General features: G+C 44.3%; 1 protein-coding gene across 1 annotated transcript; it reads right to left on the bottom strand.

Moving 5' to 3' along the window:
- Positions 1–13054: 13054 nt before the first annotated feature.
- LOC309397637 (homeobox protein ARX-like) lies at positions 13055–17888 on the bottom strand. The gene is made up of 5 exons (XM_081963823.1): positions 17769–17888; positions 17020–17329; positions 16493–16538; positions 14598–14884; positions 13055–13886 (listed from the first exon to the last, which is right to left on the bottom strand). The coding sequence occupies exons 1-5, from the start codon at positions 17857–17859 to the stop codon at positions 13670–13672; spliced, it is 951 nt and encodes a 316-aa protein (XP_081819949.1). The 5' UTR covers positions 17860–17888; the 3' UTR covers positions 13055–13669.
- Positions 17889–18358: the final 470 nt, after the last annotated feature.

Raw genomic sequence — 18358 nt, 5'->3', positions numbered from 1 at the left:
AGATAGAATCTTACGGAGTTTGAAGTCTAAAGCAGAGGCTGCAGGGCAGGAGAACATAAGCATAGTAGACAAATTCTACCAAAGACAGTTAAGGCCTATAACTACAAAATTTAGGAGTTTGGAGATTTACATTTAAGAAGGGTAAAATAGCTTCTTATTCACATTCAGAAAAGCCATTCGGTTTATCATAATCTTTTAACGATCCCATAATCCCTTGTGGGGTGGACTCTGTGCAACTGAATGAAACTAGCAGAGTGTTTAATGGCTGGATGCCCTTCCTGTTGCCAATGTGGAGTGTTGTTCAGCACATACATTCTCATTGTGCCCAGAGAGAGAAATACCTGCCTCTATCTAGGATTGAACTCTCAGCTTCCTGATTGTGAGGCAAGAGCTCCACCTCCAGAACATCACACCACTCCAAAAGCCATTCTGTATATAACAAAAAGAAATAACTTTTCTTTTAAGAGCACTCTTTACCTGGCTGAAGCCATTTTATTAACCCTTTGAAGGATAAGGTTCGAAGCCATGTTACAAGGGAGTAACATTCACTTGGACACTGGGAGACAGCCTGTGAAGTCCCATCTCATCTGGAGATTTTACCCTTACTTCTGTTAAGAATGCTGCGGCAGCATCTTGCATTTCTGATCTCGGACATTAAAATTCTTATCTCCTTGTCCATCCTTGTTAACCCTTGTTAATAGGGTTGCTCGGATAGAGTGTAAAAGGCCGGCTAATCCAGAGTTGTTGGGCAGAATGACTACAGTAGTAAATCTCTCTCAGATTACTTTGCTTGAAGCTGTTCATCGCTCCCACAAGAGGGAGCAGCGTTTTCATACTCACCTGCTTTTAGAAATACCCCAAAGCAGCAGACAACGTCTTTCAATGAGCAATATTTTTGCAACCTAAATATAAAAGAATTATTTAAGGGATCCACTTATATTTCCAAAGCACCAGAAGGCAGGTAACAGATTGAAACTAATCAAGGAGAGAAGCAACCTAGAACTAAGGAGGAATTCCCTGACAGTGAGAACAATTAACCAGTGTTTGGGTGCTCCATCACTAGATGTTTTCAAGAAAAGATTGGACAGCCATTCCTCCAGAAACGGTATAGGGTCCTCCTGCTTGTGCAATGGGTTGGATTGGAAGACCTACAAGGCGCTTTCCAATTCTGTTATTGGTTATCTGTTCAATCTATATCTTGCCTTTCCTCTTAAGTCCTTGAAATGATTATTTGATCAATTGTTGCGGTGGCTCAGTGGCTAAGATGCTGAGCTTGTCGATTTGTAGAAAGTTTGGCAGTTCAAATCCCTAGTGCCACATAATGGAGTGAGCTCCCGTTACTTGTCCCAGCTTCTGCTAACCTAGCAGTTCGAAAGCATGTAAAAATGCAAGTAGAAAAATAGGGACCACCTTTGGTGCAAAGGTTAGGGTTAGTGTCCCGTGCACCTTCAGCGTTTAATCATGCCGGCCACATGACCACGGAGACGTCTTCAGACAGCGCTGGCTCTTCAACTTTGAAATGGAGATGAGCACCACACCCTAGAGTCGGGAACAAGTAGCACAGATGTGTGATGGGAATCTTTATTTTTACCTTTGAATGGGAGGTGATCTTAAGATGCATGGAAAAAGTAGATTTTGAGGGAATCCCTAGCTAAGTTTTGCCTCTTAAGCAAGTACATTTCTTTTTGTGCATAATTATTGGAACACTAAAAACGGCTTTAGATAAAACTGCCTCTACCAATCCAGTATGGCCACTCCCAGTGGGTCTTCCAAATTCTACATGCTAAAAGAGATTCCCCCCCCCCCCATTATGTGCCAACTGACTTTTTGATTTGTTTTGGAATCAGGTTGCCAAGACACGTTATCTTAAGTTGAAAGAAACTCATGTTTAATTATTCTTACATCTTTAAATCTTTATAGAAGTTTGTATGGTGGCTCTGTTTTGGCTAGAATACATCTCTCTCTCTCTCTGTCTCTCTCTGTCTCTCTCTCTCTTTCTCTGTCTCTGTCTCTCTCTCTGATGAATTTGAAAGCAAAGCCCAGAATCTAGAAAGTAGTGATTTATTACATGTTCTTACATTTTCATGCTTGGCTGTCACCAAGGTAGGTCTGCCAAAAGAGTTGACAGTTGTTTAAAACCAGCAGGCAGAATAATCAATTCTATGGCCTTAAAAATAAATGTATCTATTGACTGATAAAAAGTATTTGCAGACCGATAAAACAAGTAATTAACAGAGCCGAACAGGTTCTAAGGGCCTGTGTTAAAATTCAGAGAGATCTCCCATCTGCTTGCCGATTGCCACTAATGCAATTTATATAAGGCTTAATTTCATCTTTGTATTTGCTGAACAAGCTATCGGATACACAAAGTGCAAAATATATGTATGTATGAGCGGGTCATCACCTGAGCTTAATTGCACACAAATTTCCAGCAGAGTTAGTATAAACGCAATTAGCCTATAAACGGTGTATCTGTTCTATCCGAAGAGGTGGATCGTCTCTTGATAGGGCTTAGTGACATCGATTTCTGATTAATCATTTTACTTAATGACTCATCTGTAATCAAAGTGCAGTGAAAAACATTGTGTTTGTCTTCCGGGCATCAAGTCACTTTGCCTTTGTTTGAAATTGGATAGCAAATTTATTACAAGTCTACAAAGGGAGGAAGCAGTTGTAAGTATTTGTTTAGTGACCAAAGTTACAATAGCACTGAAAAATGTGACATGACCGTTTTTCAGACTTATGACCATTGCAGCATCCCCATGGTCACGTGATCAAAAATTCAGGTGCTTGGAAACTGGTTCATATTTATGATGGTTGCAGTGTCGTGGAGTGTGTGTGTGTGTGTGTGTGTGTGAGAGAGAGAGGTGATCCCATTTTGTGACCTTCTGACAAGCAGCTTCAATGGGCAAGTCATGTTCACTTAACAGCCGTGTTGCTAACTTAGTAAATGATTCGCTTAACAACTGTGGCAAGAAAAGTCCATAAAATTGGGGCAAAACTCACTGAACAAATGTTTCAGTTAGCAATATAAACAGCGCTCTGGTTATAACTCAAGGACTACTTGCGTTAAAACCGATCCAAGATATATATTTTTTAATTTTAGCTCTTCTCTCAGCAATAATCCAATAGAGAACAGTTTAAAAATCAACCTACGTCCCTTTCACCGTCTTTTCTACAATTCTTAAGACAACTGCTTAATCGTTTCCCCAATAATTAATTTTTAGGATATCGGTCTCTTTTTTTTCCCAGAGAAATAAAAAAATCTTTGGATCCAATATAAAAACATTTTTATAGGAGCAAATTTCTGGCGGTTTCCATCTCTTCTCCCTTCCATCTAATCTTTCCTCCCCTTTAGTGTTTGTCAAAATCTCTGTGGATCCCAAAAGATAATCTCTTTAGCAATTCAAAATAATGTACGACTTTGCAGTTGCTAAGAGCAACACACACACATATATATATATATATATATATATAGCGGATATGATTGAAGCAATTTGGAAGACAATTTGAAATTCTTCAAATACTGATGCTGTTTGTTTCATGTCTCTCTCTCTCTCTTCTCTTGTCTTGTTTGGTCTAGCATGAGTTCACCTTCACACCAAAAGGTAAAAGGCAAAAAAAAAAATTTAACATTTATGTTTGCTTTTCCATAAATTGAAGGTTTTCAAGGAGCAGGGAATTGACAAATCCATCAAGATAGTTTATTTAAGTTTGGAAACATATTCCTAATAAACAGAGGCCATTCTGATATACATCATAATGCTTCCTTGGAATGAAAAATACTGTATTCATTACATTTAGATGGCCTCCATAAAATCCATAAACATGTTAAGAAGATGAGAATAGGTAATCCTCGATTTACGACTACAAACGGAGTCCAAAATTCCTGTTCCTAAGTGAGACATTTGTTAAATGGATTTTGTTCCATTTTACGACCTTCTTTGCCATACTTGTTAAGTGAATCACCACAGTTATTAAATTAGACAGTTGTCCTAAAGGTTTTTTTTTTTTCCAAGAGGCAACTGGAAGTTCTGGTTTCTCTTTGAAGGGATTTCGCTGCTCATCCAAGAAGCTTCTTCAGCTTCTCTCAGAAGCTTCTTCTGCTCTCAGAACAGAAGAAGCTTCTTGGATGAGAAGTGAAACATCTTCAAAGAGAAACCAGAAAGTCCAGTTCCCTCTTGAAAAAAACCATCTTTGGGACAACCATGACTGGATGACTGAGAATCTCCATAAACATTTAGTAAGACAGTTGTTAAGTAAATCTGGCTTCTGACTTTATCAGAAGGTCTCGAAGGAACACATGACCCTGAGACATAACAAGCGTCATAAATATGAATCAGTTGCCAAGTGTCTGAATTTTGATCATGTGACTATAGCGGTTGGAATGGGATCTGGAACCCACCACTGCTTTAACTTAAATAAAAGAAGTTTTATCAGGATGAGGAGTCGGCTTCATGATCTTGGGAGGCCTAGGCCAGAACACTTTTGGACCCACCTGCTTTTCAGCCTGTCCTTGGATCTGTCTAGCAGCCAGATTCGAATTCAAGTTTGGAAATCAGAAGGAACTTTCTGTTTTATCTTCGGCACCCAAGCTCTCCTTCCGCATCCTCAAACTCAGAACATAGGACATAGAGTAACAGATTGGAAGGCACCTTGGAGGTCTTCTACTCTGATCCCCTTCTCGAGCAGGAGATACCATTCAAATCCTCCATCACTGGAGATTTTCACAAAACTGAAACGATCTAGATTGTCTTCCCTTAAAAACCTGCAGTGATGGAGCACCCACAACTTCAGGAAACAAGAACTTCTGGAGGCCTTTTTTTCCCTAGGACTTCTTTTGATTGCCTCTTTCATTTCCACACCGAGTTGCTATGTACTACGGCTGAACTACTGTTTGAAGAATGCAAAGCCGAAACTCCCCCACTGGCACCTAAATGAGTCGCATGGCCTATTTTAAACTCCAGCCTTTGTTTTTCGTTCAAAAGATGAGCGACTTTCATCATGGCCACTTTAATGAAACATAGTCTGTGTCCCCCCTCCCCCAAAGACAAATTGCTAAAATTCAGGAGGGGGGCCTGTAGGCCAATGGATACAAAGAACTGCTGAACCAAAATTGATAGGGCTTTGCTTTAAAGCCACCTATTATTGACTAAACAGAATAAATCCGTCAATAGTAATCGAGTTCCATTTAAATTACTTACAGCAAATGCAACTCTTCAGCGTTGGCAAAACCCTCACTTTTGTCCCTTCGAAACCGTTTTGCAGGGACAAAGGCAAATTGGCGTCACTAGAAGAGTGGTCATTCAAGGATTGGGGCTTAAAATGTTTGCTTTTATGCAGGATATTAGGAGCCCAAATTCCATTTTCACCCAAGCAAAGGCACACAACTCTTACATTGTACATAAAAAGTTAACTAATATGCTGAGAAGTGAGAGGCTAAAAATGCTTTCAGTTTACAAGGGTTTGTTGACAAGAGTGTAGCACAAACAATATATAATTAAGAACTAAATCAAATATGTAGAGAGGTGTATTGATGTTCAACATACTCACGCTAAGCTTTGTAACATATTAAAGTCACTAATTTAATTGGCTGTGACCTATGGGCATTAGGGATGCGGTGGCTCAGTGATTAAGACGCTGAGCTTGTCGATCAGAAAGATCAGCAGTTTGGCGGTTTGAATCCCTAGTGAATTCCCAGACACAATGATGAATGTTGGCTACAGATACTGTCTCACTATTGGGGATCAGTTACCCCTGCATGACTCCATGGGAGTCTGACAATCAATCAGAACACAAGCTCAAATTCAAAGCCCAACAGAGGGTAAAAACCTCTTTATCACCCATGTGCCCTTTTTGCCCAGGATCGCAAACCATGTTATCCACCATTAAACCATCTTTCTAAACAGCCTCCGTGTTTCCAGTTCCAGTTGGAACTGAACCCAGATGGACGTTTCTTCCAACAATATTCTTTATCTTGCCAGGATCCCCTATCTTTCTTAAAAAAAAAAAAAACTACTCCGAACCCCCTGTACACCCTTGAAAACTTTTGTTGCCTTCCAAATAAGCTCGAAGAGCTAATGTAATCTTTTTTTTTTTTTGTACGGTGAAAATGGCTAGGGGGAAAAAAAAAACATCAAAAGGTTTGAATAACAGAGAGCCCTGGGTTTTGTAATGCCTGCCTCTTGAATTTCCATTTTGTAATTCTACTTAAAAGAGCAATATTCTCACGCCCCATTTCCTTGCCAGCTCCTTCTATTTCCCCACACCACTGGGAGGCCGGACCCTTTCAGGCCCGACAGAATTATCTCCCCGTAAATTATTCCTAACTCCATTACGGAATACTAAACGGCTGTACCTGAGTCGGGGCGGAAAAATAAGACGGCCAATCTGTTTGGCATTGTCATCTAGGTGACAAGGTTAGGTCCGTTGGATCTGGGCAGGATGCTAAACACACAGAATGCATCAGATTCACAAACAGGGAGAAAAAGTTTACTTTGATTATGTACTAAATGTCCTGGATCGGTTTGGTTTCTCTTGTCAAGTTTGACAGCTCTCCTAACGGATAATGGGTTGCCTTTTTTTCATGGATGATTGGAGGCTAATTTTTTTTTTGTCTAATAAAAGGATGAGGAGTGGAAAGTGATTTCCAAAGTAGTCTTGCGTTCCCTCTCCCCCCCCCAAAAGGGAAATCGCTCGTGAAATTATTTTAACATTTGTTTGGTTTGTTGCATTTTTATTTCCTTCGCTCACCCACTTAAAGCCTCTTCTCTGCTCACGTTTTGATTATGTGTGTTCCAGCAATCTTCTGGCGCATTTGTAGTTTTGGGGGAATGATCTCACTGCGTTAAAATGATTGTTTTGAAGAATGAATAGTCCCTGTCTGGCTTGCAGGTGGCTTTGAGCAGCTCAGCTGGGAGATTTCCTTCTCCTCCTCTCTTCCTTGCCTTTCCTTTCTGTGCTGTCCTTTCCTTTCCTCTTCATCTATTCTTTCCTTCCCTTTTCTTCCCCCCCCCCCTCTCCCTCCCTGCCCTTCTTCTTCTCTTCCTCGTCTCTAGAAACACCCTGCATTGGGCTGAGAAGCCAAGCAGGGTGAGTTTTCTGGATGTGTTTGCTTAGCTAATTCACACTTTCCCCCAATTCATGGCTTGTTTCCTTTTTCTATCTAGCCTTTGTTTATTTGTCAGTTTACTGTGACTTCTGCAAAGTCAGAAGTAACGCCGCCATTTCTTCTTCCACCAACATTAACCCTGTGATTTTGGTCAGCGCTAAAATGAGACTGCAGATAAGGTGTTGTCTGGATCAGCTTCTGTGAAACCAGAAAACTGAAATTATTTGGGTTAATTGGGCGTGAAAGTCAACTTTTGTCAAAAGCCTCTGGCTGAAACTGGACGCTTGCAAAACACAATATTTTTTTTTCTTCATTTTACCGATAGCCCCTTGTTTGAACCAGACGAGTCTATAATTCCAGCTGTCTTGCAGTCTTCTGCGTTAGTTCACAATATCGTATCTGGGCGGTTGATTGCCAAGTCTGTAAAGTTATGCACAAATGTGATTTCCCCGTCTTCCTTCTTCTGTATCAATGCATCAAGTAGTCTTGGTCCCGGTACTTTGCTTAAATCACTTCCTTTACTGTGCTTGGTTGTTTTCTTGCAAGTGTTTCATGATCCAATAGATAACATCATCAGGGCTAGAAGGAGTTTGCGTGTAAACAGAGAGCAAAGCCCCACTCCCTTCTAGCCCAGCCAGAAACACTGGTGCAGGTGGATGGATGGATGAGAAACACTGATTGAGATAGATAAATGGATAGATGGATGGATGGACAATTGAGAAACATTGGTGTAGAGAGATAAATGGATGGATGAATAGATGGTTGGATGAATAGTTGAGAAACATGGGTATAGATACATAGTTCATTTGTTTTTGGAGCTCACCTCTTGTATGGAGTCTTGACCTAAGGAAAATACACCAGATTTTTTTGGTTGCGCTGGATCAATGGCTTATTAATCTTAACGACGCAACCCTCCCAAGTTCTGAAGCCACATCATTTCCTTAAAGCATCGCTCTGTTCCAAATCGACCTGCCATATTCAACACTGATGGATTGAACTAACCTTTGGCTGTGTTTTTGGCGAATGCCACGTTAACTCAGCCCTCAATTCAGGGCCTTTGCAGAGGTTTCTGACTGGGGGTGCTTAACCTCTGCTCTTCCCCTTCTCCTTCTCCAAATCCTTGTGAGCTTTGCTCCATGGACGGCCAAGGCAGGTGCGCCTTTTTCGTTCACAAGACTTGGGGAGAAAATCTTTTATCTCGAAAGCTTAGAGCGCCTTTTCCAATTACTCTTAAACAATTAAGTTTAAGAAATTGCCAGAGTAAAAAAAGAAAAAGGAGAAGTCTCTAATCTTTTTTTCTTTTTTAAGGACTTAGAAAAGAATCAGGGCCACAAACTTCCTAAATTAATTTTCTTCATGAATACTTTTTTCTGAATACACATTTGTGAGTCAGGGGGCGACTTTTGTCTGTCTTCCAAGCACCTGGCTTGCTATTTGCACATTTCTCTCTTTTTTCCACCCCCTCCCTTCTCGCCACACAGTTCTTCCATCAATTGTGCTCAGAACAAGCCTATTTGGGGGAAAACAACACACAAGATTGGGACAGGATTTGGTGTTTATTCATTTCAGAATAGAAGAACTTGGCTGGGCAAACCATTGGGTGAACCAATTCCCACAAAGTTGCTACGAGCCACATTTTGTCTCTACAGATCTCAAAAAAGACTCTTACTACACATGCCCAAGATGGTGTCCTGTCACATTTGAGGAGAGCTTCGGGGGAGATGATTGTCCTTCTTGAGGCTTGCAGGGGTACCCTATCCCATCGTTGGTTCCAGGTCCAGCTATGAGAACTTCCTGGGACCTTGGGGATACCCTTGAGCTGCGATGTCCTGCCTTGTAGCCGGAACATCGTGAGTGAAATGGGGCGGTTGGTGGTGAAAGGAGAATGGAGAGCGTCGGCGGCTGCCGGAATGGGTGTGGTCAGCAGCTGTGGCGGGACGCCAGGCATGGGGTCTCTGCAGCCGGCATGGGTGTGGTCGGCAGTGGTGGCGGGACGCCCGGCCTGGAGTCTCTGCAGCTGCCGCTCCCCACGCCGTGGTGTTATCCCGGTTGCTCCCCCCCTCCATCTTGCTTATGGACATGATAAATTGGATCAGCGGGGAGTGGCTGAGGCAGCTGGCATGGATATTAATGATTAATTCTCCCAAGTTTTTCATAGGAAGCATACTAATTTTTGTGATTCCAGTTACCATTTCTTCAAACACAATTGGTTTGCGCTATTCTATAGGAACTGAATTATTTAGCAGAGGAATATTTTTTATTAATGCCAAGAACAATGTAGTTTAGAAAAGAAACCTGACGTATTCATGAGAGGTTTTTGTGTGTGTTAAGGCCTTGAAAAGAGAGCAATTCTGGCACTGACTTTCTCCCTTCCTCATTTTGCAAATGTACTTCTTAAGAAGCTTAACGGAAAAGTATATTTTTCAGTCTGCTGTTTGCAGTTAAAAAGTGCCTTGGGAAGTTGGTTTAGGACATATTTAAGTTAGGAAAGTTATAACGATAAGACATGATTTGGCTCTAAAGCAGAGGGGTTCTTGTGGGCCCCTTTGAGTCGGTTCTGACTCCTGGAAATTACGTCAACGGATTTCCTAGGGCTGAGAGGCTGTGACTTGCCGAAATACACACATCACACTAAGATGGTTTGTTTTATCACAGTTTATTAAAGAACCTATCAGCTCAGTTCACCCAGTAATTTAAGTCATACCCCAGTTTACAGGTCTCGGTGGTTAGGTAGATAACAGACAGTCCTCAACTTACGACCACAATTGAGTCCGACATTTCTTTATCAAGCGAGGCGTTTGTGAAGTGAGCTTTACCGCATTTTATGACTTTTCTTGCCACAGTTGTTAAGTGAATCACTGCAATTAATGACTGGCTGTTCCCTGGTTGTTAAGTGAATTTTTTAAGAATCACAAAGATACAGGTATTCCTGGAACATATGACCACAATTGAGCCCAAAATCTCTGTTGTTAAGTGAGACCTTTGCTAAGTTTATTTTGGCCCCATTTTACCATTTTGCTGGACACAATTGAGAAGTGAATCACTGCGGGCTTTAAGTTAGTAACACAACTGTTAAGTGAACCTGGCTTCCCCATTGACTTTGCTTGTCAGAAGAACGCCAAAGGGGACCACATGACCCCTGGGACACTGCAGTGGTGGTAAGTACGAGCCACTTGCCAAGCACCTGAATTTCCATCACAAGAACCATGAGACTGTTTCAACGGTCGTAACTCTGAAAAATAGCCGTAAGTCACTTTTTTCAGTGCCCTTGTTAACTTTGAATGTACAGATCTGCATTACTATTGGATTAACTTGTCCAAATTAAATCTTCTCCTTTTATTCATCTGATTGCATCCGACCTGTTTTGAATTCAAACTAGCATTATACAGTTGCCTATGACATCCTAAAGCCAAGCATAGAGGTAAAGGTAAAGATTCCCCTCACACACATGTGCTAGTCGTTCCCGACTCTAGGGGGAATGGTCCTCATCTCCATTTCAAAGCCGACAAGCCAGCGCTGTCTGAAGACGTCTCCGTGGTCATGTGGCTGGCATGACTCAACGCCGAAGGCGCACGGAACGCTTTTACCTTTCCACCAAAGGTGGTTCCTATTTTTCTACTTGCATTTTTACATGCTTTCAAACTGCTAGGTTGGCAGAAGCTGGGAGAAGTAATGGGAGCTCACTCCGTTGCACAGCACTAGGGATTTGAACCGCCGAACCCCTGACCTTTCTGATCGACAAGCTGAGCGTCTTAGCCACTGAGCCACCATGTCCCTATAAAAGCCAAACATAATAAGTAGCAATTCTTCAACCATCAAACATAAGCTTTTTTTTTAATTGCAAGATCTAAAATGTAACCTATTTTACATGCATCCTGCACCAAAGGCTCCACACGTCACATCAAGACTACTTTTTCTGCTACCATGAAAACATTTCATACTTAGGCTGAAGAACAGAAGGCCTGTTTCAAGTCAAACGCTAAATAATTTGGGGCGTTTGACTCTGAGAAAATAAAGACGTAGCCAAGGGATTAGGCAATGTTATTTTGAGCTCATTTGAGCTAATTGTTTAAATCACTACAGTTAGGATAAAAATGTTGTGTTGCAATTCCGTTCCTTTCCCCAGAATTCCTCAACTTTAGCCATACATTCTCCTTGATACGGTACAGTAATATTGGTGGATGCTCCTTGCTTTATAAAATAGGAATTTGTTGAAGCATATGTTCCTTTCATGATGGGTTCAGAGTGGTATCACTGGTTTCCAAAAAGAAACAAAGTTGTACTTTACAGATTAACAGAGTTGGTCATCTAGTCCAACCCCCCCCCCCCCAAGCAGGAGACCCTACACCCGTGATGGTGAACCTATGGCACGCGTGCCACAAGTGGCACACTGAGCCATTTGTCAGGGCACGCGAGGCGCTGCCCTGTCAGCTGGCCAGCGCGCATGCGCACGCTCGCCAGCTGAGTTCACCTTTTTGAAAGCTATTTTTCACCCTCCCCAGGCTCCAGAGGCTTTATAGGAGCCTGGGGAGGGCGAAAAGAGCCCCCCCCCGGAGGCTTCAAGGACCGTCCCTGAAGCCTTCGGAGCACTTAAAACCACCCTCCGAGCAAACCGGAAGTGACTTCCGGGTTGCTCGGAGGGTCGTTTTAAGCGCTCCGAAGGCATCAGGGAAGCCTCGGACGGTCCCTGAAGCCTCCGGGGGGGGGGGGAGGCTCTTTTCGCCCTCCCCAGGCTCCTATAAAGCCCCTGGAGCCTGGGGAGGGCAAAAAAATCTAAAAATGGGGGTCGCGCGTTGTGCGCGCATGCGCACTGGTGGTGGGGTCACGCGTTGCATTATGGGTGCGGCACGCCCGCCCTCGACCCCCCTGCTCTCCCCCCACTTGTGGCACGCGAGCCAAAAAAGGTTCGCCATCACTGCCCTACACCATTTCTGACTGATGGCAGTTCAGTCTCTTGAAAGCTTCCAGTGATGAAGCTCCCACAACTTCTGAAGGCAAGCCATTCCACTGAATAACAGAATAACAGAGTTGGAAGGGACCTTATAGGTCATCTTGTCCAATCCCATGCCCAAGCAGGAGACCCTACACTAGGCATCCTCAAATTATGGCCCATATGTGGGATACAGCCCACCAATGCAAAGTATCAGCCTGTAGAGTGGTGGGATGAAAAGTAGCTGTGAGCTTATAAATAAGTGCTTTAAAAGTCTTTAAAAACAGCCTTTCAGGTGTTTTCCACAGCCATGTGATCCATTAAGAGACTTTAAAAGTCATTAAAGGTCTTTAAAAGTCATTAAAGTATTTAAAAACAGCCTTTCAGATGTTTTTCACAGCCATGTGGTCCAGGGCTGGTGGGTGGGTGAGTAGGGAAGGCACTGCTTTTAAAGTAGTGCTTTAAAAGTGAGTGAGTGGGTGGGTGGGGGACATATCTCCACCTTTCCTAGCTTCTTCAAAATCAGCTGAAGTTGGCTAACACTAATTCAAATGCAACCACAGTATAATGCCTGATGAAGGATAATTCGCCCACTGCTTTGATTCTTCCCATATATAAAGTACATCCACCAAATTGGTTGCTGAACAATTTTGGTAGATATTCATGTGAGTATATACACATGTGTGGCAAAAAGCAAACCAGTTTGTGAATTTTCCTCCAGGCTTAAAAGACCTTTAGCCCTGTAATCCCAAATAAGCAGGCCCACACTTCCCATTGAATTAGTAGTATATTTATGATGGTTAAAATTGTTCTTCATTTTAAATATTGTATTATGTCATGCTTTTTTGCACGGCAAATGAAGATACGTGCAGTGTTGATAGAAATTTGTTCATTTCCCCCCCAAATGATAGTCGGGCTCCCAACAGTCTGAGGGACATTATCCCTCCTTAATTCACCATTGGAGGCTCTGTGTGTGTGTGTGTTTGTGTGTGTGTGTGTGTGTGTGTGTTGATTTTCCCTTGGGGGGGGGGGTTTCTTAAGTAAATAGATTCCTTGGGTTGAGCATGTACAGCAAGGACAAAGGTAAAATAAACTGCTAAATTTGCCATGCCCACCCAGTCACATGACCACCTAGCCATGCCCGCCCACCCAGTCCAACCCCCCAACAGTGTGAGGGAGCGTGAATTGGCCCCCTCTTCAAAAAGTTTGGGAACCCCTGCCTTTCACCATTTCTGACAGATGGCAGTCCAGTCTCTTCTTGAAAGCTTCCAGTGATGAAGCTCCCACAACTTCCGAAGGTAACTTCTGTTCCATCGGTTGATTTCTTCCCAAAAATCTTACAAACAAGGCCCATCCTACTGGCAAGATTTTTTTAAGCCCCAACTTTCCTTGGGAGTGTTCATTCTTCATTAACACACCCTCCATCCATCCATCCATCCATCCATTGCAACATTCCCTCACTTTTAAATAATTAAAAAAAAAACAATCTTTCTTAAAGGGCGATCCAGACATGGAAAGCAATGAATTGTAAATGGCCACAGCATAGACCAAGGGGTAGAACCAGGCTGTCTTGGTTATGAGAGACCTTGGTGCCTCTCTTTGGCCAACAGACATCATCCTCTGGTTGATCAGTAGAAGACCTTCTCAGTACTCCTGTGATTCGGCGTTGGGTTCAAAGGAGGCACCTGGCCAGAACAGTCTCTGCCTTTCAGTCTCAGGTCTGCAGTATTTGAGTTTTTTGTCTCAGCCAGGATAGGATCCGTGAAGGTGGTGACCACAGCATTGGTGGGAGCTTTCGTTAGAACTGAGGTGGGGCTCATCCAAGGATTTAATGCACTAAGAAACCTGAGAAGGAAGAGGACAGAAAGAAGTTGTCAACGGTTGGAAAGTTGGAAAGATTTTAGTTCTTGAAGATACAGGAGGCTACACCGAAACACAAGTCCAGTTTCAAGGCTATTTCTCCCACATTTTCCATCCAATATGGTTGTGAAAGCTACTCCACTATCTGTCCTAGATTTAGAATAGAATAGAATAGAATAGAATAGAATAACAGACTTGGAAGGGACTTTGGAGGTCTTCTAGTCCAACCCATTGCTTAGGCAGGAAACCCTACACCACTTCAGACAAATGGTAATCCAATCTCTTCTTAAAAACTTCCAGTGTTGGAGCATTTATAATTTCTGGAGGCAAGTTGTTCCACTGATTAATTGTTCTGTCAGGAAATTTCTCCTTAGTTCTAGGTTGCTTCTCTCCTTGATTAGTTACCACCCATTGCTTCTTGTCCTGCCCTCAGGTGCTTTGGAGAATAGCTTGACTCCCTCTTCCTTGTGGCAGCCCCTCAAATATTGGAACACTGCTATCATATCTCCCCTAGTCCTTCTTTTCATTAAACTAAACATACCCAGTATGTGATTTTAACATTTTAACGGGGATTATATGTATCTCCAAAACTTTCTTAGCAACTAGTACAATTCCCAGTGTAATCATTAATATAGCAAAATGCCCTCTCAGCGAACCGGTAGTAAACCGGTTAAGAACCCACCACTGAACTGTTACCTTCCAAGTTGTGGGCTTAACACTGAATTTCGGAAAAGCGACATCCAGGCAAAATTTCCAATGCCGAATGGTGCCAAAGTTGTTGGGCTGAATGCTGGGGTCATAGGAGGCACAGCCATGGCAGAAATGGGCAATGTTCTCCAGGTGGAGTCCAAGAGGGGTGTCTGGGTCAGTGGGATGTCCAAGTACAAACCCAGAGGAGGGGTCCAGGAGATGCCAGCCCTGTTTCCTGGAATCTCCGCTTTTTCCCGTTTCCTCCACTTCGCCCTTCGGTTCTGAAACCAGACCTTTGAAGAAAAGAAGAATAGAATAGAATAGACAAAATTATGCATATACCCACATATATGACACAGAGAAACAACACAGTCTAGTTCAGATGTATACCTGTACATTGCGAGAGAAACAAATCTTGTGACTTTACCAGATGGATGGCACAGGGAACAAAGCTGTTACAGAATCTGGTAGTCCTGCTAGAAATACTTCGAAACCTCCTCCCAGAGGGGAGCAACAGAAACAGACCATAGAGTGTATGTGTGTGGTCTCTAACAATGCTTTGAACTCTAAGCACATTGCGCTTATAAGCAGCATCCTGAATAACGGGAAGCAAGCTTTCTATAATCATCTCCGCTCTCCTCATCATTCTCTGTAGGGACTTTCTATCTGAGACATTGCAGCCACCAAACCAAACAGGGATGCAGTTTGTTACAATCTCAATTGGGCCTGAAGTGGCCAGGACAGAAGGAGAAAGATTAAACCAATTGTCTGTCATTTCCATTGTTGTCTCCTCTCTTGGAAGCTTTTCTACCCCACTGATGGGTTTTACGTGTTCCAGGCAAGATTAAACATTAAAGGTGGTTAGCTTGATGCCACTGCCACTTGGAAATGAATGGGTAACAACTTCAGACAAGACATTTAAAGACTCAGCATATCATTCAAAGCTGAAATTTCTTTATCCTGGGCATCTTCTTCCAAACCCAGAAGAGAGAATGAATCAGAAATCCTAATTCCTTTCCAAGGGGATATGGTGGCTCAGTGGCTAAGACGCTGAGCTTGTCAATCAGAAAGGTCGGTGGTTCGAATCCCTTGTGCTGCGTAATGGAGTGAGCTCACGTTCCTTGTCCCAGCTTCTGCCAACCTAGCAGTTCGAAAGCATGTAAAAATGCAAGTAGTAAAATAGGAACCACCTTTGGTGGGAAAGTAACAGCGTTCCGTGCGCCTTTGGCTTTTAGTCATGCCGGCCACATGACCATGGATACGTCTTTCGACAGTGTTGGCTCTTTGGCTTTGAAACGGAGATGAGCACTGCCCCCTAGAGTTAGGAATGACTAGCACATATGTTTCAGGAGAACCTTTACCTTCAATTCCTTTCTCTTCCTATTTTCAGCCCAGCTAAGCTCAACTAGAAAAGGAGGAAAAACCGACAGTTTCTGTGTCTCCCTCTCTACATGTCTAAAAATGAAGCTAAGCTTTCCTACTAAATCTGGTAGTGAGTTTTACACACTTCCAGAAGATTGTGGTTTTAGCAAGGGCCATAACCTTCGAGTGAAGCCCCTTTGTAATGTCATCTTAACATCGCAACAGATAACAAATGCTACGGTACCTAAATCCTTCACCTTATTACAGTGTCTTCTACACAATGCTGCTTATTATTTTTGTTCCTATTTATAACTGTCAGGCCTTTAAAATTGTACTGTGGATGTTTTTAACTGTATTACTTATTCTGCGGAAGCCAACAAGAGTCTTAAAAAACCCCATCTGCGGCAGAATAACAACGTATTCAATAAATAAGTAACTCTCCTTGGATTCCAGTAGAAGTTTTGGTCTCTGATCGCTGGATAAGTAACATTGCCTTAGTTCATGCTCAACCCAGAAGGAAAGACACAGCTGTCCCTTACCTGGACTCGAGCTTCTGTAAGGTCTAACTGTAGGGCCAGTTCTTCCCTGAAAGACAAAGTCAAAGACATCTTAATATTGAGACAATTTTGAGACTCCCCAAATCCCACCCAATGATACACCTGGGGGTTTTCAGACTTCTCAAGACTGCAATGCCAAGTTAAACGGGGAAAATAGCCCCCAAAGTTGGCTAAGCGTATGAGATGAACTGGCAATGCCCTTGGATTACTAACCAAGCTGGCTTGCTTAACCATGGTTTATCAAAAGCCGCCTCTCTCAAGAGGAGGCAGAAAATACCCGTCCCCAAGTTTCTGAACAGCACCCCATGTATCACCCTACTCTAGAGATTAAAACTTCTCCATCCCCAACCAAGACTATTACCAAAACCCTACTACTACTACTTTCTACTCCTCCTCCTCCTCCTCATTTTCTTCTCCCTCTCCCACTCTTTCCTCCGCCTCCTTGCTCCTTCTTTCTCCTCCTCCTCTCGCCCCAAAGAAAGGATTCTCCGGCAAAGCCCCCCCCCCACCTGGTGAAGACGTCGGGGTAGTGGCACTTGCGGAAGGCGCCCTCCAGGCCCTGCAGCTGGACGTGGCTGAAGGTGGTGCGGTAGCGGCGCTGCTTGCGCTTCTGCCGCTCCGTCGCTTCGCGGGCGCTGGATGGGGGGGCGGCCGGGCCGGGAATAAGCCCTCTCTCGCCCGGCTGTCCTTCGTCCGCTCGGCTGCCCGGCGCCTGCTGCTTTTCCCTCCGCCGCGACTCCGCTTCTTCCTTTCCTCCCCGCGCTACCTGCTGCAGGAGGGGTCCGGGAGGCTGGCGTTTCTCTGCGGCGTCCCCGCCGGCTGCGTAGAGGAAGCAAAGCGGGATCTCCTTCTGCATCGACTACTCCCCCAAGACTCCCTCCCCCAGACAAGAGGTCCCGGCTGGTCTTCGGGACCGACCCACGCGCGTGGAAGCCCTGAAAGCCGTTTTCACGCGCATAGAACCCGTGGAAGCCGTTTCCACGCGCATGGAACCCGTGGAAGCCGTTTCCACGAGCGCGCAAGCCCTGGAAGCCACTTCCACGCGCGTAGAAACAGCCCCGGTTCGGTCCGTCCGTCCATCTGTCCGAACGAGGCTCCATTCCCGCGCTCAACGGGATGGAGAGGAACCCTCCCCTCCACACCCGCCGTCTAGGGTACCACTCCAGCGAGCGCCCCCATCCCGCCTCTCGGGGTCCCACACCCGCGTGGAAAATCAGAGGAAAGGGTCCTTGCGCCCCCCCCCCATCATGCCACTTACCGTGATCCCCGGTCCCACCCAGGATGCTGTCGAGGAAATAGGTGGCCAGGAGGTGCAGGGCGGGGGCGCCACCGGGACCGGCGCTCTGCATGGCTACTGACCGTCCCGTGTCCCGCGAGGGGTTTTATTCGCCCCGGGGGCGTCCTCGTAAACAACTCAGGGGCGGGGGGGGGGCAAACCTCACCCGGGTCCCTCCGATGGGGTTTAAGCAGGTTGTTCCTGCGACGTAGTAAGCTCCACCTTCCCCCAGCCTTTCTCCGCGGAGAGAAGCGGGGTAGAGTTTCTGTTTGCAACTAAGTGGATTTGGGGTAGGGGGCGCTCGCCTCCCCCTCCCAAACCAGAGCTGTGGTCGACAGTATTCATTCATTCCGTTTCACACCACCGCCACCACCCCAGCTAGGACTGTACCACATTCTGGTTGCGCGTGTTGCTTGGTGCATTGGGCAGCACTAAACGCATCGCATTCGCATGGCAGCGTTGTGGCGCGTGTGTGCGAAGAGCCGAGTAGGAGAGAAGCATATTTTATTTTAGAAATAAAAGAATCCCAGGTTGCAGAAAAGAAGCAAGTGAGCGTTTTACAAACTGGACGA

This window comes from Natrix helvetica (genome assembly GCF_964273705.1).
Source record: "Natrix helvetica genome assembly, chromosome: 11".
NCBI lineage: Eukaryota > Metazoa > Chordata > Lepidosauria > Squamata > Natricidae > Natrix > Natrix helvetica.
Note: the sequence above shows the minus strand (reverse complement) of the source record. Positions and strands in the feature narration are given on the sequence as shown.